Source organism: Rhinopithecus bieti, unplaced genomic scaffold (assembly GCF_001698545.2).
Source record: "Rhinopithecus bieti isolate Rb0 unplaced genomic scaffold, ASM169854v2 scaffold_19459, whole genome shotgun sequence".
Classification (NCBI taxonomy): Eukaryota; Metazoa; Chordata; class Mammalia; order Primates; family Cercopithecidae; genus Rhinopithecus; species Rhinopithecus bieti.
Window position 1 is genome coordinate 2,348,765 of NW_016809864.1, and position 25,286 is coordinate 2,374,050.

Below are 25,286 nucleotides of genomic sequence, written 5' to 3' on the forward strand. Positions count from 1 at the left end.
AAAAAAAAAAAAAAAAAAAAAAAAAAAATTACATCTAAAGCCAAACAAATTGGAAAAGGAAACCAACAAATGACTTTTTAGGAAAAAGTATTAAGGATGAAAACCTTCGTTTGGAAACATTGTAATTGAGGCAGAAAAAGTGGTCTGTGAAGATGTAAGGGGAAGTCCAGCAGTATATTTTAATTGTTTCTTGAGAATGCAGTTGAAAGTGGGTTTCCCCACTTCTGGGGTTGATAACTGGTACATGATAAAATAAAGTGGCATGGAAATATTTCCTCTTTCTTCTGTCCCTCACTTATAGTATTTTATTTATTTATTTTATTTATTTATGTTTTAGAGATGGAGTCACGCTCTGTCACCCAGGCTGGAGTGCAGTGGCACGATCTTAGCTTACTGCAACCTTCGCCTCCTGGGTTCGAGCGATTCTCCTGCCTCAGACTCCCGAGTAGCTGGGACTACAGATGTGTACCACCATGCCTGGCTGATTTTTGTATTTTTAGTAGAGATAGAGTTTCGCCATGTTGGCCAGGCTCGGCTCGAACTCCTGGCTTCATGTGATCCACTCTCAAACTCCTGGATTCATGTGATCCACTTGCCTCAGACCCGATAAGTGCTGGGATTACAGGCATGAGCCACCGCGCCCCGGCCTTAACATTTTATTATATAGTGTATTTTAAAATCTCAGAATCTAAGTAAGGTTTAAACAGTGCACATTGGTTTGTCTTTTAAATCTTTTAGGTCTTTCCTTCACATCCTTTTTATTTTATTTTTATTTTTTATTTTTTGGTATTTTCAGAACCATGCAAATATCACCATAGTTAATTTCACAACATTTTAATTACCTCAGAAAGAAACTTTGTACCCACCAGCAGTCATTCATCTTTCCCCCTCCCCTCAGCCCCTGGGAACCACTCATCTGCTTTCTATCTCTGGATGTGCCCGTTGTGGGTATTTCATATAAATGAAATCATACAATATGTGGCCTCTCGTATCTAGCTTTTTTCACTCGGTATAATTTTCCTGAGGTTAAACCATGTTATAGCATATATCTGTACTTCATTCCTTTTTGTGGCCAAATTATATTCCTTTATGTGGATATCATACATTTTGTTTATTCATGCATCAAAAATGGGCATTTGAGTTGTTTCTACTTTTAGCTGTTTTGAATAATGTTGCTATGAACATTCACACACGAGTTTTTGTGGGGGCAAGTCTCTTCATTTCTCTTAGGCATGTATGTAAGAGTGGAATTGCAGGGTCATATAGTAACTGTGTTTAACCATTTGAAGAACTGTGTCAGACTGGTTTTCAAAGTGGCTGCACCATTTTAAATTCTCACCCGCAGCATATGAGGGTTCTGTTTCTCCACACCTTCCCCAGTAGTCTTTTTAATAATAGACAGTCTAGTGGGTGTGAAGTGGTATTTCTTTGTAGTTTTGATTTGCATTTCCTTAGTGACTAGTGATGTTGAGCATCTTATCCTGTGCTTATTGACCAATTGTGTATTCTCCTTGGAGAAATGTCTATTCAGATACTTTGGCCATTTTAACATTAGGCTGTCTTTTTATTGCTGATCTCTAAGAATCCTCTAATTTCTTTTTTTTTTTTTGAGACGGAGTCTCGCTCTGTCGCCCAGGCTGGAGTGCAGTGGTGCGATCTCGGCTCACTGCAATCTCCGCCTCCCGGGTTCACGCCATTCTCCTGCCTCAGCCTCCTGAGTAGCTGGGACTACAGGTGCCCGCCACCATGGCTAATTTTTTGTATTTTTAGTAGAGACGGGGTTTCACCGTGGTCTCGATCTCCTGCTCGTGATCCACCCACCTCGGCCTCCCAAAGCGCTGGGATTACAGGCGTGAGCCACCGAGAATCCTCTAATTTCTAGATACAAGTCCCGTATCAGGTTTCTTGTTTACAAAATTTTTCTCCCCCTCCATGGTTTGTCTTTTCATTTTCTTTTTCTTTTCTTTCTTTTTTTTTTCTTTGATTTGGAGTCTTGCTCTATCACCCAGGCTGGAGTACTGGAGTGCAGTGAGCAATCTTGGCTCACTGCAACCTCTGCCTCCTGGGTTCAAGTGATTCTCCTGCCTCAGCTTCTGGAGTAGCTGGGACTGCAGGTGCACTGCCCCACACCCAGCTAATTTTTTTGTAGTTTTAGTAGACATGGGGTTTTGCCGTGTTGACTGGGCTGGCCTCAAGTGATCCTCCTACCTTGGCCTCCCAAAGTGCTGGGATTACAGGCATGAGCCACCACGCCTGGCCAATTTTTGTATTATTAGTATTGATAGGGTTTTACCATGTTGGCTAGCTGGTCTCGAGCTCCTGACCTCAAGTGATCTGCCCACCTCAGCCTCCCAAAGTGCTGGGATTACAAGCCTGAGTCTCTGTGCCTGGGCTCTTTTCACTTTGTTGATGGTGTTTTTTTTTTTTTTTTGAGACGGAGTCTCGCTCTGTCGCCCAGGCTGGAGTGCAGTGGCCGGATCTCAGCTCACTGCAAGCTCCGCCTCCTGGGTTCACGCCATTCTCCTGCCTCAGCCTCCCGAGTAGCTGGGACTATAGGCGCCCGCCACCTCGCCTGGCTAGTTTTTTGTATTTTTTAGTGGAGACGGGGTTTCACCGTGTTAGCCAGGATGGTCTCGATCTCCTGACCTCGTGATCCGCCCGTCTCGGCCTCCCAAAGTGCTGGGATTACAGGCTTGAGCCACCGCGCCCGCCGATGGTGTTTTTTGAAGCAGAGAGTCTTTTTTAAACTACAGGCTGCCCTTTAATCTCTCTCCTTTTTCCCCTTGCAGTTGTTGTTGAAGGAAACACAGTTATTTATCCCAGGGATCCTTTGCAGGTCTCTGCTGATTGCATCCTTTTGGTGTGGCATGAAGTGTTTTTCGGTCTCTTGTATGTGCTATAAATTGGTAATTAGAGTCTGCTGTATTTTTGATTTGAAAATGTTTGAGTAGAGTCAGAGGCTAGGTGGGTGCAAAGCTGAATACATTAAATACAAATAACCAGGAAGTGGAATGGCCCTAGGTAATATATACACAAGATAAATTGGTATCATGAGGCCAGAAACAACTAAGATAACCATTAATTGGGGAGTAGGTAAACCTAGTGTGCTGTGGTCACCTGATGGAAAGCCTCAGAAATGTTAAAAGGAGTGATACAGATTCGTACACTTGACTGTGGCAGTATCTCAATGTTAATGTTCTGTAAGAAAAGCAGGGTGGGTCTGGCGTGATTGCTCATACCTGTAATCTCAGCACTTTGGGAGGCCCAGGTGGGAGGATTGCTTGAGTCCAGAAGTTAGAGACCAGTCTGGGTAACATAGCGAGATCTCATCTCAATTAAGAAAAAAAAGCAGAATGTAGAATTATACCTAAAATATATACCTTGATCCAAATTAAAACATACGCAAAACAATGTTTATGGATTCTTCTATGTATGTAGAACTAAAAAAATTATCAGGAAGAAAGATGCCTGCAGATATGTATGGGTGGTTACTGTAGAATGGTGGTCACAATTTGTTTCTTTTTCTTTAGAGAAGCCAGTAGATAGGAATACTTGATTGTCCACCTCTTCAGACTATGTAAGGAATGCTGATTTTCAGATACATGTTTGCTGTTACTGGGAAAGTAGAACTTGTAGAGCCTGAAAGTCATTATTATACTCAAGTTTTGTCTTTTGTAAGTCTTTATTCTTAAGTTCCTGGATGCTCCTTAACATCAGTGTTTTTTTAAGGAGACACTGAGATTTCCGTTTCAAGGGTGAGGAAAGCCAGGCCCACAGTGATCAAATAATTTGTGTAACAAATGAGCTCGAAGATTCGTCATATATCAGAGTTTTGGGCTTAATGGGTAATTTACTGCTGTTTCTTGCCTGATGTTGATGTATATTTTGGCAGCTTTATATTAAAAAAATTTTTTTAAATTAACAAATTCTTTTTTGAGACAGATTCTCACTGTGTTGTCCAGGCTGCAGTGCAGTGCCGTGATGTTGGCTCACTGCAACCTCTGCCTCCTGGGCTCCAGTGATTCTTGTGCCTCAGCCTTCTGAGCAGCAGCTGGGGTTACGGGTGTGCGCCACCATGCTTGGCTAATTTTTTATATTTTTAGTAGAGATGGGTTTTGCCATGTTGCCCAGGTTGGTCTCAAAATTCTGAGCTCAGGTTATCCACCTGCCTTGGCCTCCCAAAGTGCTAGGATTACAGGCGTGAGCCATGGCACCTGGTCCACTTTTTTTTTTTTTTTTTTGGTAGAGATGGGGCTTACCGCATTGCCCAGGTTCATCTGGTACTCCTGGCCTTAAGCCACCCTGTCTCAACCTTCCGAAGTGCTGAGATTATAGTTGTAAGCCACTGTGCCCGGCTGCGCTTTCTTAGTTTTCTGGAATGTTGAAGGTCACAGTTTTCTCCTTGGCAGTGACTGGGCCCTCTCCGGCAGTGGCTTGTACTTAGAATAAGGAATCAGCTGAAATGAATGAATGAATGAATGAAAAAAGAATCTTTGTGGTTTTCATTCAAAGTAGAAAAGTGATGCTATCAACATTCCCCCCCCCAACGTGAAGGCACTGGATTGATCTATGATGGTGGAATGCAAGAAGTAAATGTTCCACCATCAGCAAACAGTTGAGCTCCCCCTGCGATGGACTAGGTCCTAATGATGTTGGTTCTCCTGCTTCCTGGTTGCTTGACTCCAGGTAACTGATAGGAACTCAAATGCTTAGAGCTCTTAAAATATGGAACTAAAATCCAAGATTGTATAGATTTCTCTGAATTGTGGCAATGTGAGCCTAGTTCCAGATAAAGCAACTTCCATCTGCCACTGTCTTGTCTATACATAGGCCATATATTTGCAGTGGGGGTGATATCACCCCCAAGGGGTTGAACACTGGTTCTCAGGAGAGAAAAAAATACTTACTTGGATGTAGAAAGCACAGATAGTCATATAGTACATAAGTACATTGTATCTGTGGTATGACTTTTTCATGGAGAGGATGATTAGCAAAAAAGTGTCTACAAAGTATCCTTGAGGGCAAGAATGAAACAGATTGAGCAGGACACAGTGGCTTACACCTGTAATTCCAGCACTTTGGGAGGCTAAGCTGGGAGGATCACTTGAGCCCAGGCGTTTGAGACCAGCCTGGGCAACATAGCGGGACCCTGTCTGTGTACACACACACACACACACACACACACACATACACACACACACACACACACACACACACACACAGTAGCTGGGTGTAGTGGTGCATACCCATGGTCCTAGCTACTCAGGAGGCTGAGGTGGGAGGATCACTTGAGCCTGGGAGGTTGAGGCTACAGTGAGCCGTGAAAGTACCATTGCACTCCGGCCTGGGTGACAGAGCCAGGCCCTCAGACCCTGTCTCAAAAAAAAAAAAAAAAAAATTGAGAAATACTGAAACAGGCTGCAGTAGTTTTGTTATTATCATACAACTTTGCATCTTGCTTTCTTGCTTTTCACCATTAACATTTCAGGACAAAACTTTACCACATTGCTCCATGGGTTCCCTATTGATCGCTTTTATGGACTGTACAGTCCATCATTCATCCACCATTTTGCATGTAATACAACTTTTAACTATTGATTTTAGTTGTAGAAACTTAGCCTATCTTCCTCTCTCCCTCTAGCCTCTCCTCCCTCTCTCCCTCTCTCTTTCTCTTCCTCCCTTTCTTCTTCTCTTTCCTCCCTTTCTTTTTCTTTTGAGAGAGGATGTTGCTCTGTTGCCCAGGCTGGAGTGCAGTGGTGGTACAATTATAGCTCACAGCAGCCTTGACCTCCTGGGCTCAAGTGATCCTCCCACCTCAGCCTCCTGAGTAGCTAGGACTAAAGGTACAACACCACACCTGTCTAACTTTTTAATTTGGTGTAGAGACAGGGTCTCACTATATTGCCCAGGCTGATCTTGAACTCTGGACCTCAAGTGATCTTCCTGCTTCAGCCTCCCAAAGTGCCAGGATTACAGGTGTGATCCACTATACGTGGCTTTCCTTCTTTCTTTTTGTTTCAAAGTAATGATGCAGTGAACATTTTTTTTTCAAGGTAGTTTTCCATCCTTTAGATTATGTCTTTAGGGTCATTTTCCAAAAGTAGCATTGACATCGAAGAGTTTATCACTTTTGATGCCTTTTTTTTTTGGCACATAATTAAACTCAGTTGAATTGATTTTTCCAAAGTGGTTACACTAGTTTCAAATGCTGCCGGTAAGCGTGAGGGCTCTGGTGGAAGCAGAGGTTGGCCAGAAATTCGGGGTTCAACATTCAGCAAACACTGGATGATAATTTGGTGTATCCTCTATCACTTATCAAAAGGTTGTTACCATTGGGGTCTGTTGAAGCAAAAGGAATGAACATACCAGATTTTGTTGGGATCGTGCTGAGTGTGTTAGCCAGGACTCTTCAGTGAAATGTGACAGAAGCTGATCAAACTGATTTCAGCAACATGGCAATGTATGGTGTCTTATAATGGAAAAGTCTAGACATAGGGCTGGCTTTGAGCTTAGCTGGATCCACATAGTAAAGGACTATCAGGACTATCTTTCTGTCTGGCTGTCAACTCGGCTTTCCTCTCTGTGGGCTTCATCCACAGGCAGCCGCTCCTCCACGGAGGTGAGATAGGCACCAGCAGCTCTTGGACCTCATCCTCCAACCTGGCAACACCCAAGCACAGAGTGGGCTTCTTTCCCAAGTGCTCTAGCCAGAGTCCTGGGGCGGACCCACCAGAGTCAGGCTGGCCATGTGGTCATCCTGTGACCCATCGCTGTGACGTTGGTTAGCCAGGTCTGGACCGTAAGTCTAGTCTGCAGCCTGTGGCTGGGAGTCCATCCGACTAAACTGTCTGGATGGAGAATGAATTTCAGGGGAAGGACTGCTGTAATTTTGGATGGGGTGGTTAGGAATGTGATGTGGCAAGAGAGGGTTCATGAGGCAGGTGGCTCCTAGGTTTTCTTCCTGAGCAGCTGAAAGGGGTGGGTATCGCCTTATCTTTTGTTTTTTTTGAGTTGGAGTCTCGCTCTGTAACCCAGGCTGGACTGTAATGGCGTGATCTTTGCCCACTGCAACCTCTGTCTTCCACGTTCAAGTGATTCGCCCGCCTCAATCGCCACCATGCCTGGCTTATTATTGCATTTTTAGTGGAGATGGGGTTTCACCATGTTGGCCAGGCTGGTCTCGAACTCCTGACCTCAGGTGATTCACCGGCCTCGGGCTCCCAGAGTGCTGGGATGACAGGCGTGAGCCACCTCGTCTAACTAGAATTGCCTTTTCCTGAGGTGGGAGAGCCTGTAGGGGAGCAGGTTAGGTGGGGGCTGAGCAGTTTGAAGCCTGCGAGGGGAGTGAGGACTCGTTTCCTTGCCCTGACATTTTGGTGTCTGGGAGCCCTTCAGAGACCTGGCACTAGTGTTTCCTCTGCCCACCCAGGCCGTACCGCGCTTCCTCCGAGGAGGGAATCTTGCCCACTCCAGCTCATTTTTCTTTGCTTGCATCTGTGTTTCTTGGAATCGCTCTTTCCTCCTACAACTTAAAAAAAAAAAAAAAGCAAAAACCCAAAACGACATTAAAGACTATTGTGAAAACAAAATATACCTTTAAATATACATTCGTGGCACATTTAATATTTAAATTTGTAGGTATTCCACTTCTGCCTCTGTTCAGAGCATACACTATATATGTATTTGCATAATTGCATTGTGTCTACGTTTGAATGAGCGTTTCTGCTTAGATGATAGCACTTATCCACGTTCCTTCTCTTCAAAATTCTTTGAAAAGGCAGCATAACATTCCACCAAATTGATGTGCCGCAGCTATTTAACCCCTCTCCCATTGCAAAAGACAGTCAGTTCCATTTGTGGTGTTCTCAGTAGGCGTTTCCTGTGAAGGGCCAGATAGTAAATATTTTCTGCTTTGTGGGCCATCTGGTCTCAGCCTCAAGTATTCATCTCTGCTGTCGTAGTATGAAGGCAGCCACATACCATGGGTAAATGAAAGGACGTGGCTATGTTCCAATAAAACTTTATTTAGAGAAAGTCAGCAGCTGGATTTGGCTTGGGGGCTATAGTTGACTGACCCTTATACTAGGACACTGCAATAAAAATCTTCGTGCCCTTTGATGCTCAGGAAGTCATTGTGTTATTGTGGAAAAGCTTTGGATGCAGACAAGTTCTGGATTTAACTCCCTATTGAAGAACTTGGGCAGTTTTTTGTTTTCTGTCTTATTTTTTTGAGACAGGGTCTCACTCTGTCACCCAGGCTGCAGTGCAGTGTTACAATCATAGCTCACTGCAGCCTCAACCTCCTGGGCTCAAGTGATCCTTCCTCCTCAGCTCCCCAAGAGGCTGGGACTACAGGTGTGTGCCACCATGCCTGGCTAATTTTTTTTTTTTTTTTTTTGAATTTTCATAGAGACGAGGCCTCACTATGTTGCCTAGGCTGGTCTCAAACTCCTGAGCCCAAGCAGCCCTCCCTCCTCGGCGTCCCAAAGTGCTGGAGTTATAAGCGTGAGCCACTGTGCCGGCCCAGGCAGAATTTTGAACTTCTCTGACTCTGGAGTGCAGCGGCTTGATCACTGCAACCTCTGCCTCCCGGGTTCAAGTAATTCTCCTGCCTCAGCCTCCCCAGTAGCTGGGACTACAGGTGCGTGCCACCATGCCCAGCTAATTTTTGTATTATTAGTAGAGACGGAGTTTCACCATGTTGGCCAGGCTGGTCTTGAACTCCTGGCCTTGTGATCCACTTGCCTCAGCCTCCCAAAGTGCTGGGATTACAGGCGTGAGCCACCACACCTGACTCTGACTCTTACTCTTAATTCCCTTATCAGAAAATGGAAATTAAAGCAAGTAATGAATGTATAGTGCCTTTCTCAGGACCTGGAACATAGAGGACCAGGTGAAATTGTTATTTGTATCTTTTCTTATTTCTCCCATTCCTTTTTAGCTTAATTTCCAAGGTGTCAAAAGGGATTTTGATTTTTTTTATAGCTTTTGATATGCATTGCCACATCACTTTTCAGAACTTACCGCAGCCATAAATTGTTACCAGTGGTGTGTACTTGGTTTATCATAGTTTTACTGGCATTGGGGAATTTCACTTTAAATGTTTCTTGGAGGCTGGGTACGGTAGCTCATGCCTGTAATCCCAGCACTTTGGGAGGCCGAGGTGGGTGGATCACCTGAGGTCAGAAGTTTGAGACCAGCCTGAACAACATGGTGAAACCCCATCTCTACTAAAAATACAAAAATTAGGTGGATGTGGTGGTGGGCGCCTGTAATCCCAGCTACGCGGGAGGCTGAGGCAGGAGAATCACTTGAACCCAGGAGGCAGATGTTGCAATGAGCCAAGATCACGCCACTGCACCCCAGCCTGGGCAAGAGTGAGACTCCATCTAAAAAAAAAAAAAAGTTTCTTGGTTAATTTGTAGTTATATAATGGTGCCTTGTGGTAGTTATTAGTAAGCATATAATTTGCATTTCTCCAACCAGGAGGAAAGATATTCTTTCTTTCTTTTTTGAGATAGGATCTTGCTCTGTCCCTCAGGCTGGAGTGCAATGGTGTGATCAGTGCTCACTGCAGCCTTGACCTATAGGCTCAAATGATCCTCCAGCCTCAGCCTCCCACATAGCTTGGACTACAGGTGTGTGCCACCACACACAGCTAATTTTTAGAAAAAACTTTGTTTTTTTTTTTGAGACGGAGTCTTGCTCTGTTGTCCAGTGCAGTGGCGCAATCTCAGCTCACTGCAAGCTCCGCCTCCCGGGTTCATGCCATTCTCCTGCCTCAGCCTCTCGAGTAGCTGGGAGTACAAGCACCTGCCACCACGCCCAGCTAACTTTTTTTGTATTTTTAGTAGAGACGGGGTTTCACCGTGTTTGCCAGGATGGTCTCGATCTTCTGACCTTGTGATCCGCCCGCCTTGGCCTGCCAAAGTGCTGGGATTACAGGTGTGAGCCACCGCGCCTGGCCGGTTAAAAAAACCTTTTTGTAGGAACGGTGTTTCACTGTGTTATGCAGGCTGGTCTCAAACTCCTAGGCGCAAGCAATTCTCTTACCTCTACCTCCCAAAATGCCAAGATTACAGGTGTGAGCCACCGTGATTGGCCTCTTGTCTCTTTAAAGTTTTTGCACATTGCCATGTTAGTGTTTTGTTTTTTTTTTTCCGGAGCAAGAACTGGTGAACTGGGTTGGCCTCCTGTTTTGCAAATAAAGTTTTATTGGAACAAAGCCATATCTATTCATTTACTATTGTCTGTGGTTTCTTTCAGGCTACAATGGCAGAATTGAGTAACTGTAACAGACAATGTATGGCCTGCAGAGCCTAAAATATAAATATTTACTGTTTTGCTCTTTACAGAAAATGTTTGCCAATCCCTGCTCAAGAGTAATTTTTTTTTTTTTTTTTTTTTTTTTTTTGAGATGTAATCTCACTCTGTCGCCCAGGCTGGAGTGCAGTGGTGCAATCTTGGCTCACTGCAACCTCCACCCCCTTGGGTTCAAGTGATTCTCCTGCCTCAGCCTCCCAGTAGCTGGGATCACAGGTGAGCACCATCATGCCTGGCTAATTTTTGTATTTTCAGTGGAAACGGGGTTTCACCGTTTTGGCCAGGCTGGTCTTTAACTCCTGACCCCCAGTGATCTGCCTGCCTCGGCCTCCCAAAGTGCTGGGATTACAAGCAGGAGCCATGACGCCTGGCCTGCTCTAGAGTAAACTGATGGTCCCCATTCTTTGCTCATTTATTTTGTCATCGATCTTAGACACCATAAGCCCACATGGATGGCCTGAGCCCATCTGTCTGCATGCAGAGCCTGTCTCTTTCCATTGTGTGGTGGCAGATAGTGTGTGCTTTTGTCCTGGGCCACCTGTGCCACTTCACCCTACAATACTGGGAACCAGCGCCCTGACTTTGGGGAAGAACGATTCTCCATTTCATCTGTGCGTGTGCTAAGGCTAGAGCAGATAAAACCACCACCTCGCTCTGCCCATGACAGGAATGAGGCGGCTGCTGTGTCCTGGCCAGTCCTGGTCCTTTTTATTTAAAGTAGCCACTTGGGGAGCCACAGAAGTGAACTGCACCAGAATCTAGATTCAACAGCTGTTGAGTTCCTTCTGTGATGGAAGAGTTCATGGGACTCCCGTCTATCCTGGAGAGCTCACAATGCATAATCCCTTCCACGACAGGGATTACACCAGCACTATGGCAGGACTGCAGGGCCATGGGAGCACTATGTGGGGAGAGAGCAGTGTGCCCCTTGCGGGACCCTCTGCAGGAAGATTTCTCTGAGAAGGTAACCGTTTGAGTCAGCCGTCTGGAGGTTGTTTTTTCTTTGGTGGCACTTTGATGACGGAGCCCTTTTCTGTGCCAGGATTGAGCCATTCAAGGAGTGAGCCTGGTTTTGTGAAGGTTGGAAGGTACAAGGTTTGGGGTAAAATGTCGGGTCTGTCACCTCTGAGCTGTTCTTTGGGCAAATGATCAATGTCTCCTAGCCTGAGTTCCTTTGTCTGTTTCACCAGGGTGGCCAGCCCCCACCTTCCAGATAGATGTGAGGGTTAAACGTATGTCTCAGTATGGCAGATTGGCGGCAGACCTGGCCCCAGATGTGTTGTGTTTGGTTCATGCCGAGTTGGCTGGAACATTGTTCTAACAAGAGTGTAATTAGGGGCCAACTAACTGACACAAAAAATCTGGATTTTCAGCCTCTCTTGAAAAACCAGGAGACGGGGCAATTACTGGTATTGCTGTGAGGTACTGTCTGCCAGTACTGGGTAGCAGCTGTCATCTCGAGAGGGGCACCTGCTCTGCTCTTGTGATCTGTGCCTTGCCAGCCCACCCCACTCATTTCTATGCCCCGCCTGACCCCTTGGGCATTTCAGGGGTCCCTCTTGGTCTTGTATGTGCCCCGGGCGTATATTGGGCAGCCCTTTCTGCCCCCTCCTCTTTTACTTCTGCTTTCTTTCAGTTTTTTTTTTTTTTTTTTTTTTTTTTTTGAGACGGAGTCTTGCTCTGCCGCCCAGGCTGGAGTGCAGTGGCCGGCTCTCAGCTCACTGCAAGCTCCGCCTCCCCGGTTCACGCCATTCTCCTGTCTCAGCCTCCCGAGTAGCTGGGACTACAGGCGCCCGCCTCGTCGCCCGGCTAGCTTTTGTATTTTTTAGTAGAGACGGGGTTTCACCGTATTAGCCAGGATGGTCTCGATCTCCTGACCTCGTGATCCGCCCGTCTCGGCCTCCCAAAGTGCTGGGATTACAGGCTTGAGCCACCGCGCCCGGCCTTCTTTCAGTTTCTTTATTTGGAATGGTTGTGGATTTTGGGGGGTGGGATGGGAATTAGACAATAGCCACAACATTAAAGTCATCATTGGGCTGGTAGCGCCAGGCATCCTAGAGGCCTGCCAGTGTAACTGAGGATGAATTCTGCAGTGACAACAGGTTGATGATGTCCTTGTTCCCTGCAAGACTCTGTATGTGGGGCCTTGGTTAGATGGTGAGGGGAGATGGGAGCGTGATTATGATGTGGGCCTGGTCTACAGCCTGCTGGGGAGCTCTCACGTTTAACCATCTAATTGCACGGTGGCTGTAAGGTCTACTAACACAGATACTATTGTTTTAATATTTAACCTGCCATCCTTCATTATTTCTGCCAGGGCAGTGGGCTGTTAAATCCAGCCCAAGACTTGTTCATTATACATTATCTATGGCTGTTTTTCACCCTGCAGTGGCAGAGTTGGGTAGTGACAGCAACCCTTTGGCCCACAAAGCCTGAAATATTGACTGCGGGACTCTTTCCAGAAAAAGCTTGCTGACCGCCATTCTAGGGTATGCTAAAGGTACAGGTTCAGTGAAAATCAGAAACAAATCATGTGAGGCAGCCCATCACAGATGCACATGCAGGGCTTAGAGAAATGCCGTGTTCTTTGCAGTTTTGCAGGGTGCATTGAATGAATCACATAACATCATTGTGTGTATCCTGTAATACTAGTAAGTCATTTATTATGTATTCATCTGCGCTTCCAGATGCTCTAGCCACTGCATAGAAAATTCAGTGTGGGCTGAAGAAAATGAGAGCAAAAGGGCCAGAGCTAGGAACAGCAACTGAGGCAGGGGTGGCTGTCACAGAGGGCCTTTGCTGTGAGACTTGCCATCTCATGAAGGAAGAGCCATGCCAGGTAGGGGGAGATTGGGGTGCAGGAGGGGCCCCTGGAAGCAAGGCATGGTTTTTATTACATTTATTAATTTTATTTTATAAAAGTATAAATATATATAAATGTAAATATATGTAAATTAATTTTTTAAAATTTCATTTTATTTTGTTTTGAGATGGAGTCTCACTCTGTTGCAGTGGTGTGATCTCGGCTCACTGCAACCTCCACCTCCCAGGTTCAAGTGATTCTCCAGCCTCAGCCTCCTGAGTAGCTGGGCTAATAGGTGCCTGCGACCACGTCTGGGTAATTTTTTGTATTATTATTATTTTTTTTGAGATGGAGTTTTGCTCTTGTTGCCCAGGCTAGAGTGCAATGGCACAATCTTGGCCCTCTGTAACCTCCGCCTCTTGGATTCAAGTGATTCTCCTGCCTCAGCTTCCCAAGTAGCTGGGATTACAGGTGTCTGTCATCACGCCTGGGTCATTTTTGTATTTTTAGTAGAGATGGGGTTTAACCATGTTGGCCAGGCTGGTCTCGAACTCCTGATCTCAGGTGATCCGCCTGACTAGGCCTCCCAAAATGCTGGGATAACAGGCGTGAGCCACTGCACCTGGCCAATTTTTTTGTATTTTTAGTAGAGACGGGGGTTTTACCATGTTGGCCAGGCTGGTTTCAAACTCTTGGCCCCAAGTCATCCACCTGCCTCTACCTCCCAAAGTGCTGGAATTACAAGCATGAGCCACCTCACCCAGCCGGGAGTAGCTTTTCTGCTGTGTGATTTAATATGGGGACTGGGTTCTCCGTGCAGTTGCCTTGTCTAGCCCTTGGGAGAATCCTCCTGTAGTTGTTCGTTAGAATAGGAACATTTTCTCAGCCAACATCTACCAGTTGCAGTCCTTCTCATAAAAATATTGGGCCAAGAGTGGTGGCTGACACCTGTAATCTCAGCACACTGGGAGACTGAGGCAGGAGGATCGTTTGAGGCCAGGAGTTTGAGACTAGCCTGAGCAACGTAGTGAGACCCTCTCTTTACAAAACATACAAAATTAACCCGGTGTGGTGGTGCATGCCTGTAGTCCCAGCTACTTGGGAGGCTGAGGTGGGAGGACTGCTTGAGCCCAGGAGTTGGAGGCCTCAGTGAGCTATGATCATGCCCCTGTACTCCAGCCTGGGTGACAGAACCAGACTCCATTTCTTAATTTTTTTTTTTTTAAATTGAGGTGAAATTCACAAAACAAAGAATTAACTGTTGTTCTAAAGCAAGCAGTTCACTGGTATTTAGTACATTTGCATTGTTGTGCAATCAGCATTCTGTCTAGTTTCAAAACATTTTCATCACCCAAATAAAACTCCATATCCATTAAGCAGTAGCTCCCCATCCCCCTACCGCCCCAGCCCCTGGCAACCACCTGTCTGCCTTCTGTCTCTATAGATTTCCTGTTCTGGTCCTTCCCAGTTTTGCAAGCGTGGCTAAGGTTCCCAGTTGTTCAGTGAGTCTGCCCTGGCCCCCACCAGGATGTCAGTGTGGTGTGTGGAAGGAGCACTTGCTTGAGAGTTAGGGATAGCAGGGCTCAGCCTCCAATGCAGCACCTGCTTGACTGTGTGCCCTTGGGGCAGAATTCCTTGCACACAGTGGGCACTCAGAGAACATTGCCCTCTTTTTCTTTTCTCGCTTGTACCTGCTTAATGTGTTACAAGGATCTCAGCAGGGAAATGTCTAGCATGACGTTGCCTCCATTGCGCTACATGGAGAGGCAGCAAAATACCACTATTTAAATATCTGCACGGGCCAGGCATGGTGGCTCACGCCTGTAATCCCAGCACTTTGGAAGGCCCGGGTGGGTGGATCACTTGAGGTCAGGAGTTTGAGACCAGCCTGACCAACATGGCGAAACCCCATCTCTACTAAAAATACAAAAAAAAAAAAAGAGCCAGGCGTGGTGGGGGACACCTGTAATCCCAGCTACTCAGGAGGCTGAGGTAGGAGAATTGCTTGAACCTGGGAGGTGGAGGCCTCAATGAGAAGAGATGGAGTCACTGTACTCCAGCCTGGGCGAAAAAAGCAAGACAACATCTCATAAAAAAAAATATATATATATATATGTATGTGTGTGTGTGTGTGTGTGTGTATGTGTGTGTGTATGTGTGTGTGTATATATATGTGTGTGTATATATATGTGTGTATATATGTGTGTATATATATGTGTGTGTATATACGTGTGTGTGAATATATATATGTGTGTGTATATATATGTGTGTGTGTGTGTGTGTGTGTGTGTGTATCTGTGTGGCCTTGATTAAGGGGCTTGACCTCTGTGGAATGGGAACCAGTTTACTTGGAGCTCCAGGGTTGCGAAGGTTAAAGAAGGAATATAGCCGGAATGCCTGGTTGCATCCTGCTTGTTTTCTCCTCTCCACATTCCAGGGGTCCTCTTTCACCCTTTCATCTCCCACGGCAGCAAACACAGAGGCCTGGGTTGAATTGCTTTCCCTGGGCTTTGGAGAGAAGGTAGCTAGTTGAAAGGACTTCTGGGAGCCAGAGGTCTTGATACCTTGGTGTAAGAGTTGCCAACAATGATGATAATGATAGCTAATTTTATTAAATGCTTGGTATATACCAGGCACTATTCTAGGTGGACAATACAATTTCCCTCATTTCATCGTCCGAAGAGGTAGGTTCTCTGGTGAGCGTGAAGCAGGGGGGTTAAGTAACTTGCTCATGATCACATGGCTGGTAGAGTAGGATTCTAACCCGGGCTATCCTGTTCTTAATTTCTGCTCTTTCTCTCCAGGAGGTCACTGTAGGTTGAATGGCGACCCCAGGTAGAAGGCTAGAGGTTTGTGGTAAAAATTATTGTAGGACTCAAAGGACTGTAAACATTAAACATTACATCCTGAGAGTTCTAAACATTGAAGACAAAGGCCGGGTGTGGTGACTCACACCTGTAATCCCAGCACTTTGGAAGGCCAAGGCAGTCGGATCACCTGAGGTCAGGCGTTTGAGACCAGCCTGGCCAACATGGTGAAACCCCGTCTCTACTAAAAAAAACAAAAATTAGCTGGGCGTGGTAGCAGGCGCCTGTAATCCCAGCTACTTGGGAGGCTGAGGCAGGATAATTGCTTGAATCTGGGAGGCGGAGGTTGCGGTGAGCCGAGATTGTGCCATTGCACTCCAGCCTGGGCGACAGGAGCGAGACTCCACCTACAAACAAACAACAACAACAAGAAAACAAAGAGAGACCCAAGTAGGTGACTGACTTTCCCATGCACATGAGGTTTTTGAGTAGAGTTAGGGGGTGTCAGCTGACTGCATTTCTCAGACAGGTTTGTGAACCCCTGGAGGTATTCCCTCGGGTGCCTTTCCATTTTCTGTTTTCATTTTGATGATGATCTAAATGAGAAATAAAAAGAAGCCTATTCTTGTTCACCTGGTTGCTGGCTGGGGGCTGCCCCTGGAGATGAGGAAGCAGGAAGATGGGGTTTGATCGCTCCTATGTGGCGAAGTGTTTGCTGAATTTGGAAGTGTTTGCTGAATTTGGAAGTGTTTGCTGAATTTGGAAGTGTTTGCTGAATTTGCAGTGGGCCACTGCTGCAGGTTGTGAAGGAGGTCGAGGGTGAGCAGGGCTTAGCAGCTGGCAGGTCCAGGATCCCATGGACTTAGAAGTGAATCCCTCCTCGGCCACTTCCCATGGGTCTAGTCCTGTAAAGGTATTTTCCTCTGAGTCGTAGTCCTCTCTACTGAATGGAGCCACTTTTCCTTCTTTGTCAAGGATTTAATAGGTCATTTAATGACTTAGCCTCTGGTTGGGACTCAGTAGGTGGGCACATTCTTCCTGCTTCTCTCTGAGTGGCGGCAACATTTGAAGCTGGCAGATTCTTCTGGGCCCTGGCGGAGGTGCTGTAGTCTCCACTGGATTCAAAGGGAGAAGGTAAGAAGGAGACTGGTAGCATCGATTGCTCTGCCTGCCTGTCTCTGCAGAGTCTCCATAGACTGTAGAGCTAGGAGAGCATGATCTCATGCAGAAACCAGTGGCCAAACAAGGGAAGTGACTGTCCCTGTCACATGGCTAGCAAGCGGGCCAGGCAGGATGAGAGGTCAGGCCTTGTGACTTCCCGCTCAGTGCGCTCCACTGTTCCTCTCAGTTGATAAGTGGTCCTCAGACCACCTGTGCTCCCTGCAGCCTAGTAAACCCCCTTCTCTCTCTCTCTCATTATTTATTTATTTATTTATTTTTGAGACACTCTCACTCTGTTGCCCAGGCTGGAGTGCATTGGCGCAATCTTGGCTCACTGCAACCTCCATCTCCCAGGTTCAGGTGATTCTCCTGCCTCAGCCTTCTGAGTAGCTGGGACTACAGGCGCTCGCCACCACACCTGGCTAATTTTTGTATTTTTAGTAGAGATGGCATTATTGTCATGTTCCTGAGGCTGGTCTTGAACTGCTGACCTCATGTGATCCGTCCGCCTTGGCCTCCCAAAGTTGCTGGGATTATAGATTTGAGCCATTGCTCCCGGCCGACCCCTTTCTCTTAAGCTCATTCAGGGCTAAGTTGGCCACAGCTGCCTCTTCTGAGGTCAAGATTATCTCACTTGAGAGCTTCTTGCCTGCAGAGAGAGACCACAGCCAGGAAGTGTGAGCCTCTGGGTTGAGACCTGCACAACCTCGGGTAGTTTTTATATAAAGAACAGGTTTTTCTTTTCTTCCCCTCATCCCATCATGAAAAGAGGCTTTGCAGAGTAAGGCAGAGGAGGTTGCTGACATCTCATCCAGAAAAAGCAGCAGGGCAAAATACTCTATAAAAAAAAAAAAAAAAAAATCGAGGATCATTGTGCATTTCAGGAAGGGTAGGTGCTGAATCTTTGTTATTCAAGTGTGAAGGGAGTCAGCAGTATTAGCTCACCTGGGAGCTTATGAGAAACACAGAGTTGGCCGGGCGCGGTGGCTCATACCTGTCATCCCAGCACTTTGGGAGGCCGAGGTGGGTGGATTATGAGGTCAGGAGTTCAAGACCAGCCTGGCCAACATGGGGAAACCCTGTCTCTACTAAAAATACAAAAATTAGCTTGGCGTGGTGGTGCGTGCCTGTAATCCCAGCTATTTGGGAGGCTGAGGCAGGAGAATTGCTTGAACCTGGGAGGTGGAGGTTGCAGTGAGCCCAGATTGTGCCACTGAACTCTAGCCTGGGCAACGGAGCAAGACTCTGTCTCAGAAAAAAAAAAAAAAAAAAAAGAGAAACACAGAATTAGGCCCCATTCGCAATCTCCTGAATCAGAATCTGCCTTTTTGGCTGGGCGCGGTGGCTCACGCCTATTATCCCAGCTCTTTGGGAGGCAGGAGGATCGCTTGAGCCCAGGAGTTCAAGAGCAGCTTGGGCAACCTCGTGAGACTCCGTCTCTATAAAAAATAAAAATAAATAAATTATCTGTGAGTGGTGCCCTATGCCTGTAGTCCCAGCTACTCGGAAGGCGGAGGCAGGAGAGTCGATTGAGCCCAGGAGGTTGAGACTGCAGAGAGCTGTGATTGTGCCACGTACACCAGCCTGGGTGATAAGAGTTACTGTCTCAGAAAAAACGCCAGCAAACAAATGGCTGCTTTTTAGCAAGATCTCCAGGAGATCTGTGTGGACATCAAAGTTTGAGAAGAACTGCATTACAAAATTATCAGTAGGGAGATGAAAGAGATTTTTGTTTTCTTTGTACATTTTTTCCCGATTTGTTATTATTCTATTTTTTTTCCCTACATGAATTGCTTTTATGATGAGAAAAAAATAGCAAAGGCATTTCCAGTGCAGGGAACCCTGTCAAGTTTCCAGTTGGCATTGCTGAAGGGCAGGTAGAGCTGTCGGGTCTCATACTTGGAAAAAGGAAGAAAGCAAGCCTGACTTTTCTATTCTGGTGTTAGGGAGGGAAGACCAGAATCCAAACCCTGGATTCTGAAACAAAGAGCATTTGATTGATAGAGACAGGTGTCAAGAGGTGTCGGAGGACCTTGGCCAGATGGGTCTATAGCCATCCTGAGCAATGCCTTGAGATGCCTCATGGCTGGTGGGAATGGTGTCCAGGCTATTCTTGATCGAAACCTCTTCCAGAAAAAAACACTAATGGTATTTTTTTGAAGAGTCAGTTGTTTTACTGTGTGTCTGCTGACTGGTTTCATCACTAGGCCTGGAGGTAAGGCGGGATCCTTGGTATCGTGGTCCTAACACAGGCTTTAGAGGTCTTGAGTCAGGATTACTGTTCCACCAATTAGTATTAAAATTTCAACAGAGTCTAACCCCATTATCATGGCCCACACGATCCTGTGTGACTGGTCTTTGCCTGCCTGTTTCATCTTTCCTTCCGTTTTTTTTTGCTTTTTGCTCAAACCACAGCAAACTTCCTTCTAGTCCTGGAAGACCAGAGCCAAGCTTGTCCTACCTCCGAGCCTCTCCCCTTGCTGCTTCCTCTGTCTGGAACACTGGCCTGCCCTATCTTTCCATAGCTGCTCCTTCTCTTTATAGAGGGCTCAGCTCACATGTCACCTGTGCAGAGAGGCCCTCAGTGGCTGCCTTGGCTAAAGCAGCCCTTCTTGCTTCCTCCCTATCCCGTCACTGTCTTTGTTTTTTCTTCCTAGTATGACTCTTAACACTTTTTCATTGATTAGTTTATTTTTATACTATTTTTTGTTTTGTTTTTGAGATAGGATCTCACTCTGTCACCCAGGCCAGAGTGTAGTGGCACGATCTCAGCTCACTGCAATCTCTGCCTCCCGGGTTCAAGTGATCCTTCCACCTCTGCCTCGTGAACAGCTGGGACCACAGCTGTGTGCCACCATGCCCTGCTAAATTTTTTCTGTTTTTTGGTAGATACAGGGCTTCGTCATGTTGCCCAACCTGGTCTCAAACTCCTGATCTCAAGCAATCTGCCTGCCTCAGCCTCCCAAAGTGTTGGGATTACAGGCGTGAGCCACTGTGCCTGGCCTTCTAGTAGGATTTTTAGCTCCATGAGAAGATGGCTCTTTTACACCATTTAACTCCTATGTCCTCAGCTCTTAAAACATTGCCTCACACACACTAGAAGTTAAATAAATCCTGGGTGGATCAACACACCGTCAATTGACTTCTCCCAGCTTCAGCTTTCCCATCTGTGTTTGGGATCCTGGCTTGTAGGGTGGATGTGAAGATGAAGGGAGATATTGCATCCATAGTGCTCAACTTGGTTCCTGGCATGTAGGATGCGCCCAGCACGTGGTGGTGGTTGTTATCAACCAGCTGGCCCTGGCTTGACCTGGAGGAATCACTGACCATCTCTGAGATAATGGCCTGCTCCTACTTCCCGGTGCAGCCCACGTAGAGTTGCCCAAGACAGAAGCAGCCTGATGGCAATTCAACGCCTGCAGTGTGGAGCATCTGCCCTTATAACCTGCATTCCAGTATCCTTTGAAGTCAGTGTGCTCTGTGACTGCTGCATCATAGTCCATGGCTTCGTATCTTGCTTGGAGTCACTGGGCCTCTTGTGGAGATCAGGCGTGGCCCTGACAACTGTCCGCCTGGTGTTTTCAAGTGCCCTTTCCCCAGACCTTCTGAAATGGAAGTTCAGCGTATGTCATATGTGTCAGTTGGGAATGCTTTTGGCTGCAAGTAACAGCCCAATGTGTCGTGGTGTGGACAAATAGGATTATTTATTTTGTGAGAGTGAGCTTGTTTCTAGTCTTGGCTTACCAACTCAGTGATATCAGGGCTGGTATCTTTGTGATTCTCTAGGTCTTTCTGTCAGGCTCATGACTTCATGGTGGCAAAATGCTACTCGGGCTCTGCCCAACATGTCTATGATTGAGGCATGAAGGATGGAGGACAGAATGATGCCCTTCATAGCTCTTCTTTCTATCAGAAAGGAATGACTTTCCCAGAACTTTCCCAGTGCACTTCTGCTGTCTTCTCATTGGCCAGACCGCTTAAGTTCAACCTCAGCTGCTGAGAAGAGGAGTAATCAGGTTTTACAGCTTGGATTGCTGAAGGTGGCATGGGAGAAGGATGTTGGAGATGATAGTGAGAACAGCCAGTGAGCAGTTCCCGCTGTACTGGGAAACTTATATTTTATTTCAGGCTGCTGGTTGACAACTGGGGGCAGTTTTGATTCCCAGGGGACATTGGCATTACATGGAGACATTTTGGTATAACTCAGGGGTTTGTGTGTGCTAATGCCACGTAGTATGTAGAGGCCAGGGATGCTGCTGAACATCCTACAATGTCAGTAGTGCCAAGGGTTGAGAAACCTTTAGACCATTGTAGTCATGTTGTTCAGATTTGGGGAAAATTAGTTTACGTGTTTTCCTTTGATGCAGTAACAGGCAATAGCCAAACTTCATTGTAATGATACAGATTATTGGTACCTAGTCGTGCTATTGATTTTGTTAAAGATCAGTAGTAAAGGACTGGTCTAGTTGGGGACAGCTGTGTCCGAGTGTCAACGAGAACTAATTAAGCCTCATTGCATTTTAGGATCACAGAACAATGACAAAAGACAATTTCTGCTGGAGCGACTGCTGGATGCAGTGAAACAGGTAAGCAGAAAGCACACATTTACCTTTTTGGTCGAGTAATAGTGTCAGATAATTAATGTAGGCCATTTCTTCCCTATAACATACACAGACTAACTCCCACTTTATACCTGGGAACAGTGAAGCGATCTAATCATTTTCCCCAGGAAATGATAGAGCAGTGAACACGGTCAGAATTGGGTTGGAGGAAGTCCTGTGTCTTGAATTTCGAAAGCCCTCTAGAGGACCCTCATCCTTAGTGATGTCCCTTCAAGAAAGGCACTGAGCTGGGTGCGGTGGCTCATGCCTGTAATCCCAGCACTTTGGGAGGTCAAGGTGACCGCATCACTTGAGGTCAGGAGTTCCAAACTAACCTGGCCAACATGGTGAAAACCTGTCTCTACTAAAAATACAAAAATTAGCTGGACGTGGTGGCAGGCACCTGTAATCCCAGCTACTTGGGAGGCTGAGGCAGGAGAATCGCTTGAACCTGGGAGGTAGAGGTTGCAGTGAGCCGAGACTGCCCCACTGCACTCCAGCCTGGGCAACAGAGTGAGACTTTGTCTCAAAAAAAAAAAACAAAAAAAAAACAAAAAAAAACCCAGCATTGATGTGGGTTTCAAAGTCTCATTGTCTCATTTCCAAGCAGTTGTGTTTGAGGGCAGCTCTGAGGGGTGCAGAGGTGGTGGTTTGGAGTTAGGACCCCTGAGCACAAGAAGGCTAGGACAAGGAGGAAGGAGGCCACGCCTGGGGTCCTCTGCTGCTGGCCCAGCTGTGTGGACACTCCAGGTGGCTTTGCTGTGATTGATGTGATGCTGTTTCTGATGCTTGACTCTGGCCAGGCTTGGAAACAAGCTTGGATGTGAGACTGGAATCTGCTTGCTGCAAGTACCAGATGCATGCTACTGTTAGCTGTCACTGATCACACCTCCACTGTGTGCCAGGCTCTATGCTAAGCACTTTATATTTAATCCTTCCAACAACACTGTGAGATTATAGTTCCTGCAGTTGGTTTCATTTTACAGCTGAAGAGACTGAAACTCAGAGGGATCCAATAACTTGCTCAAGGCGTCATAGTTAGTAAGTGGCAGAGCTAGGATCCAAATCTGGGAATTCTAGGAGCTCACTTTTTGGAAGGGGCAGTTGACAGTTATAATTATGTGTGTAATTACACTATAGGGAGGTAAGTACTGTAATAGGGGTGTGTGTTAAATTTTTTTTTTTTATTTTTTAGAGATAAGGTCTTGCTGTTGCCTAGGCTGGAGCACAGTGGTACCATCATAGTTCATTGTAACCTCAAACTCCTGGGCTCAAGCATTCCTCCCACCTTGGCCTCCTGAGTGGCTGGGACTACAGGTGCATGCCACCACATGTGGATGGGGTGTATGTTGAGTATTGAAGTGAGCCAGAGAATGCAGTATCTATGTAAGCCTTGAGGCATTGTGTGGTAGGAGGGACACAGGCTTTCTGCTCCGACGTAGCTGGAATTAAAGGCCAGCTTTACTTCTTCAGCTCTGTATGTACAGGGACAGCTCACGCACCCTCCCTGAGCATCTCTCTGCTTTTCTGTAACTGGGTCACTTAATCTGTGTATGGCTTCTGAGGGAATTGGCTTGTTAAAGTAGGTAAAGGGCCTGGACAGAGCCTGGTCCTCTGTTAACATGGTAACATCTGGAGCCCATGTTATTAGCTTGTTCTTTCTTTGCTGCAGAAATGGAAAATAGAATAAGATGAGGAGGCAAGATGAACCACTTTAAAGGTAGCAGTTAGAGAGGAATAAAGTGGAGCTTATGCCCAGAGCTTCTGCTGCTTTTTTTTTTTTTGGATGGAGTCTAGCTCTGTCGCCCGGGCTGGAGTGCGGTGGCGCAATCTCAGCTCACTGCAACTTCTGTCTCCTGGGCTCAAGTGATTCTCCTGCCTCAAACTCCTGAGTAGCTGGGACTACAGGTGCGTGCTACCACACCTGGCTAATTTTTGTATTTTTTATTAGAGGTGGGATTTCACCATGTTGGCCAGGCTGGTCTTGAACTCCTGATCTCGGGTGATCACCCCACCTCGGCCTCCCTAACTGCTGGGATTACAGACGTGAGCCACTGCGCCTAGCCTGCTGTTGTTATTATTATTATTATTATTATTGTTATTTTGAGGGTTAAAGTGTTGCATATGACTTTTTTGCATGACTTTCAAAAATAAATTTTATTGATGTTTAATTTATATATAATAAAATATAGCATTTTAAGTGTACAGTTTCATGTGTTTTGACAAATATATCATTTAAAATTATATATATACACACACGTATACACATACACACACACAGATACACACACACACACACACACACAATGTAGTAGTACTGATAATAAGTTTAGGAACCCTGCAAGCCTGCTACCCGTAGCAGAGATTCTATACCTTTAAAAAAAAAGACAGTAGTAGGCCAGGCATGGTGGCTTCCGCCTGTAATCCCAGTGCTTTGGGAGGTTGGGGCAGGAGGATATGTTGAGGCCAGGAGTATGAGGGCAGCCTGGGCAGCATAGTGAGAACCCTGTCTCTACAAAAAATAAAAAGTATGAGTTGGACCTGGTGGCACATGCTTGTAATCTCAGCTACTTGGGAGGCTGAGGTGGGAGAATTGCTTGAGCCCAGGTATTCAAGGTTACCATGAGCTATGATGGCACTGCTACCCTTCAGCCTGGTAACAGAGTGAGACCCCATTTTTTTTCTTTTTTTTTAAAGAAAATTAGAATAGTGGATAATGGTGATGGTTGCTCAACATCGTGAATTGAAATTTACACCTAAAGATGGTTAAAATGGCAAAGTTTATGTTATCTATATTTTAATTTTACCAATTCAAAAAGTAGCCTGCAGGGCCGGGTGCTGTGGCTCATGCCTGTAATCCCAGCACTTTGGGAGGCCAAGGTGGGCGATCACCTCAGGTCAGGATTTCAAGACCAGCCTGACCAACATGGAGAAACCCATCTCTACTAAAAATACAAAATTTAGCCAGGCATAGTGGCACATGCCTGTATCCCAGCTACTTGGGAGTCTGAGGCAGGAGAATCGCTTGAACCCGGGAGGGAGAGGTTGCGGTTAGCTGAGATCGATCCATTACACTACAGCCTGGGCAACAAGAGTGAAACTCCATCTCAAAAAATAAAAATAAAAAATAAAAAAAAAGAAAAGAAGTAGCCTGCTTTCATTTTTACCCACCCTCAGTCAATTGTCATTCCACACAACCAGATGACTCGTATGAGGCTTGATTTGTGCTGCTGTAACGTCATAGCCAGTCAGGACAACTCTGGGGCTCGTCCAAAGGGACCCATTCAGTACAGGTTTGTGGAAGTTGTAATTATCTCCCGCGAAGAGCTCTGTGTGGTAGACAGTCAGCTGCAGACAGGCAGGAGTAGCTTCCTGGATAATGCACAGATGGCCGTGTGCTTTTGTTTTTCTCTTAGCAATGTTTTCCCACAAGGCTTGCCTTTGTACAACTGGGAGATAAGGGTTTCCTTTAAGTGGCAGCTTCAAGGCTGGGGTGTGCACCTTCTTAAGTCTTGTGCTGATACCCAGGGGACAGGGACGTCCTCACTTGACGTGCAGAGCTTCTGGTCCCGTGTCCCCTCCCTGACCCTT

The 25,286-nt window shown here is 46.2% G+C and overlaps 1 protein-coding gene across 1 annotated transcript in view; it reads left to right on the plus strand.

Moving 5' to 3' along the window:
* The window catches only part of SNX29 (sorting nexin 29), a 604,821-nt gene that overhangs the window by 3,009 nt on the left and 576,526 nt on the right, over positions 1–25,286 (plus strand). Inside the window, exon 2 of the mRNA XM_017890705.1 lies at positions 21,619–21,680. Within this exon, the coding sequence (XP_017746194.1) occupies positions 21,619–21,680 (62 nt within the window). The remainder of the gene's footprint in view (positions 1–21,618; positions 21,681–25,286) is intronic.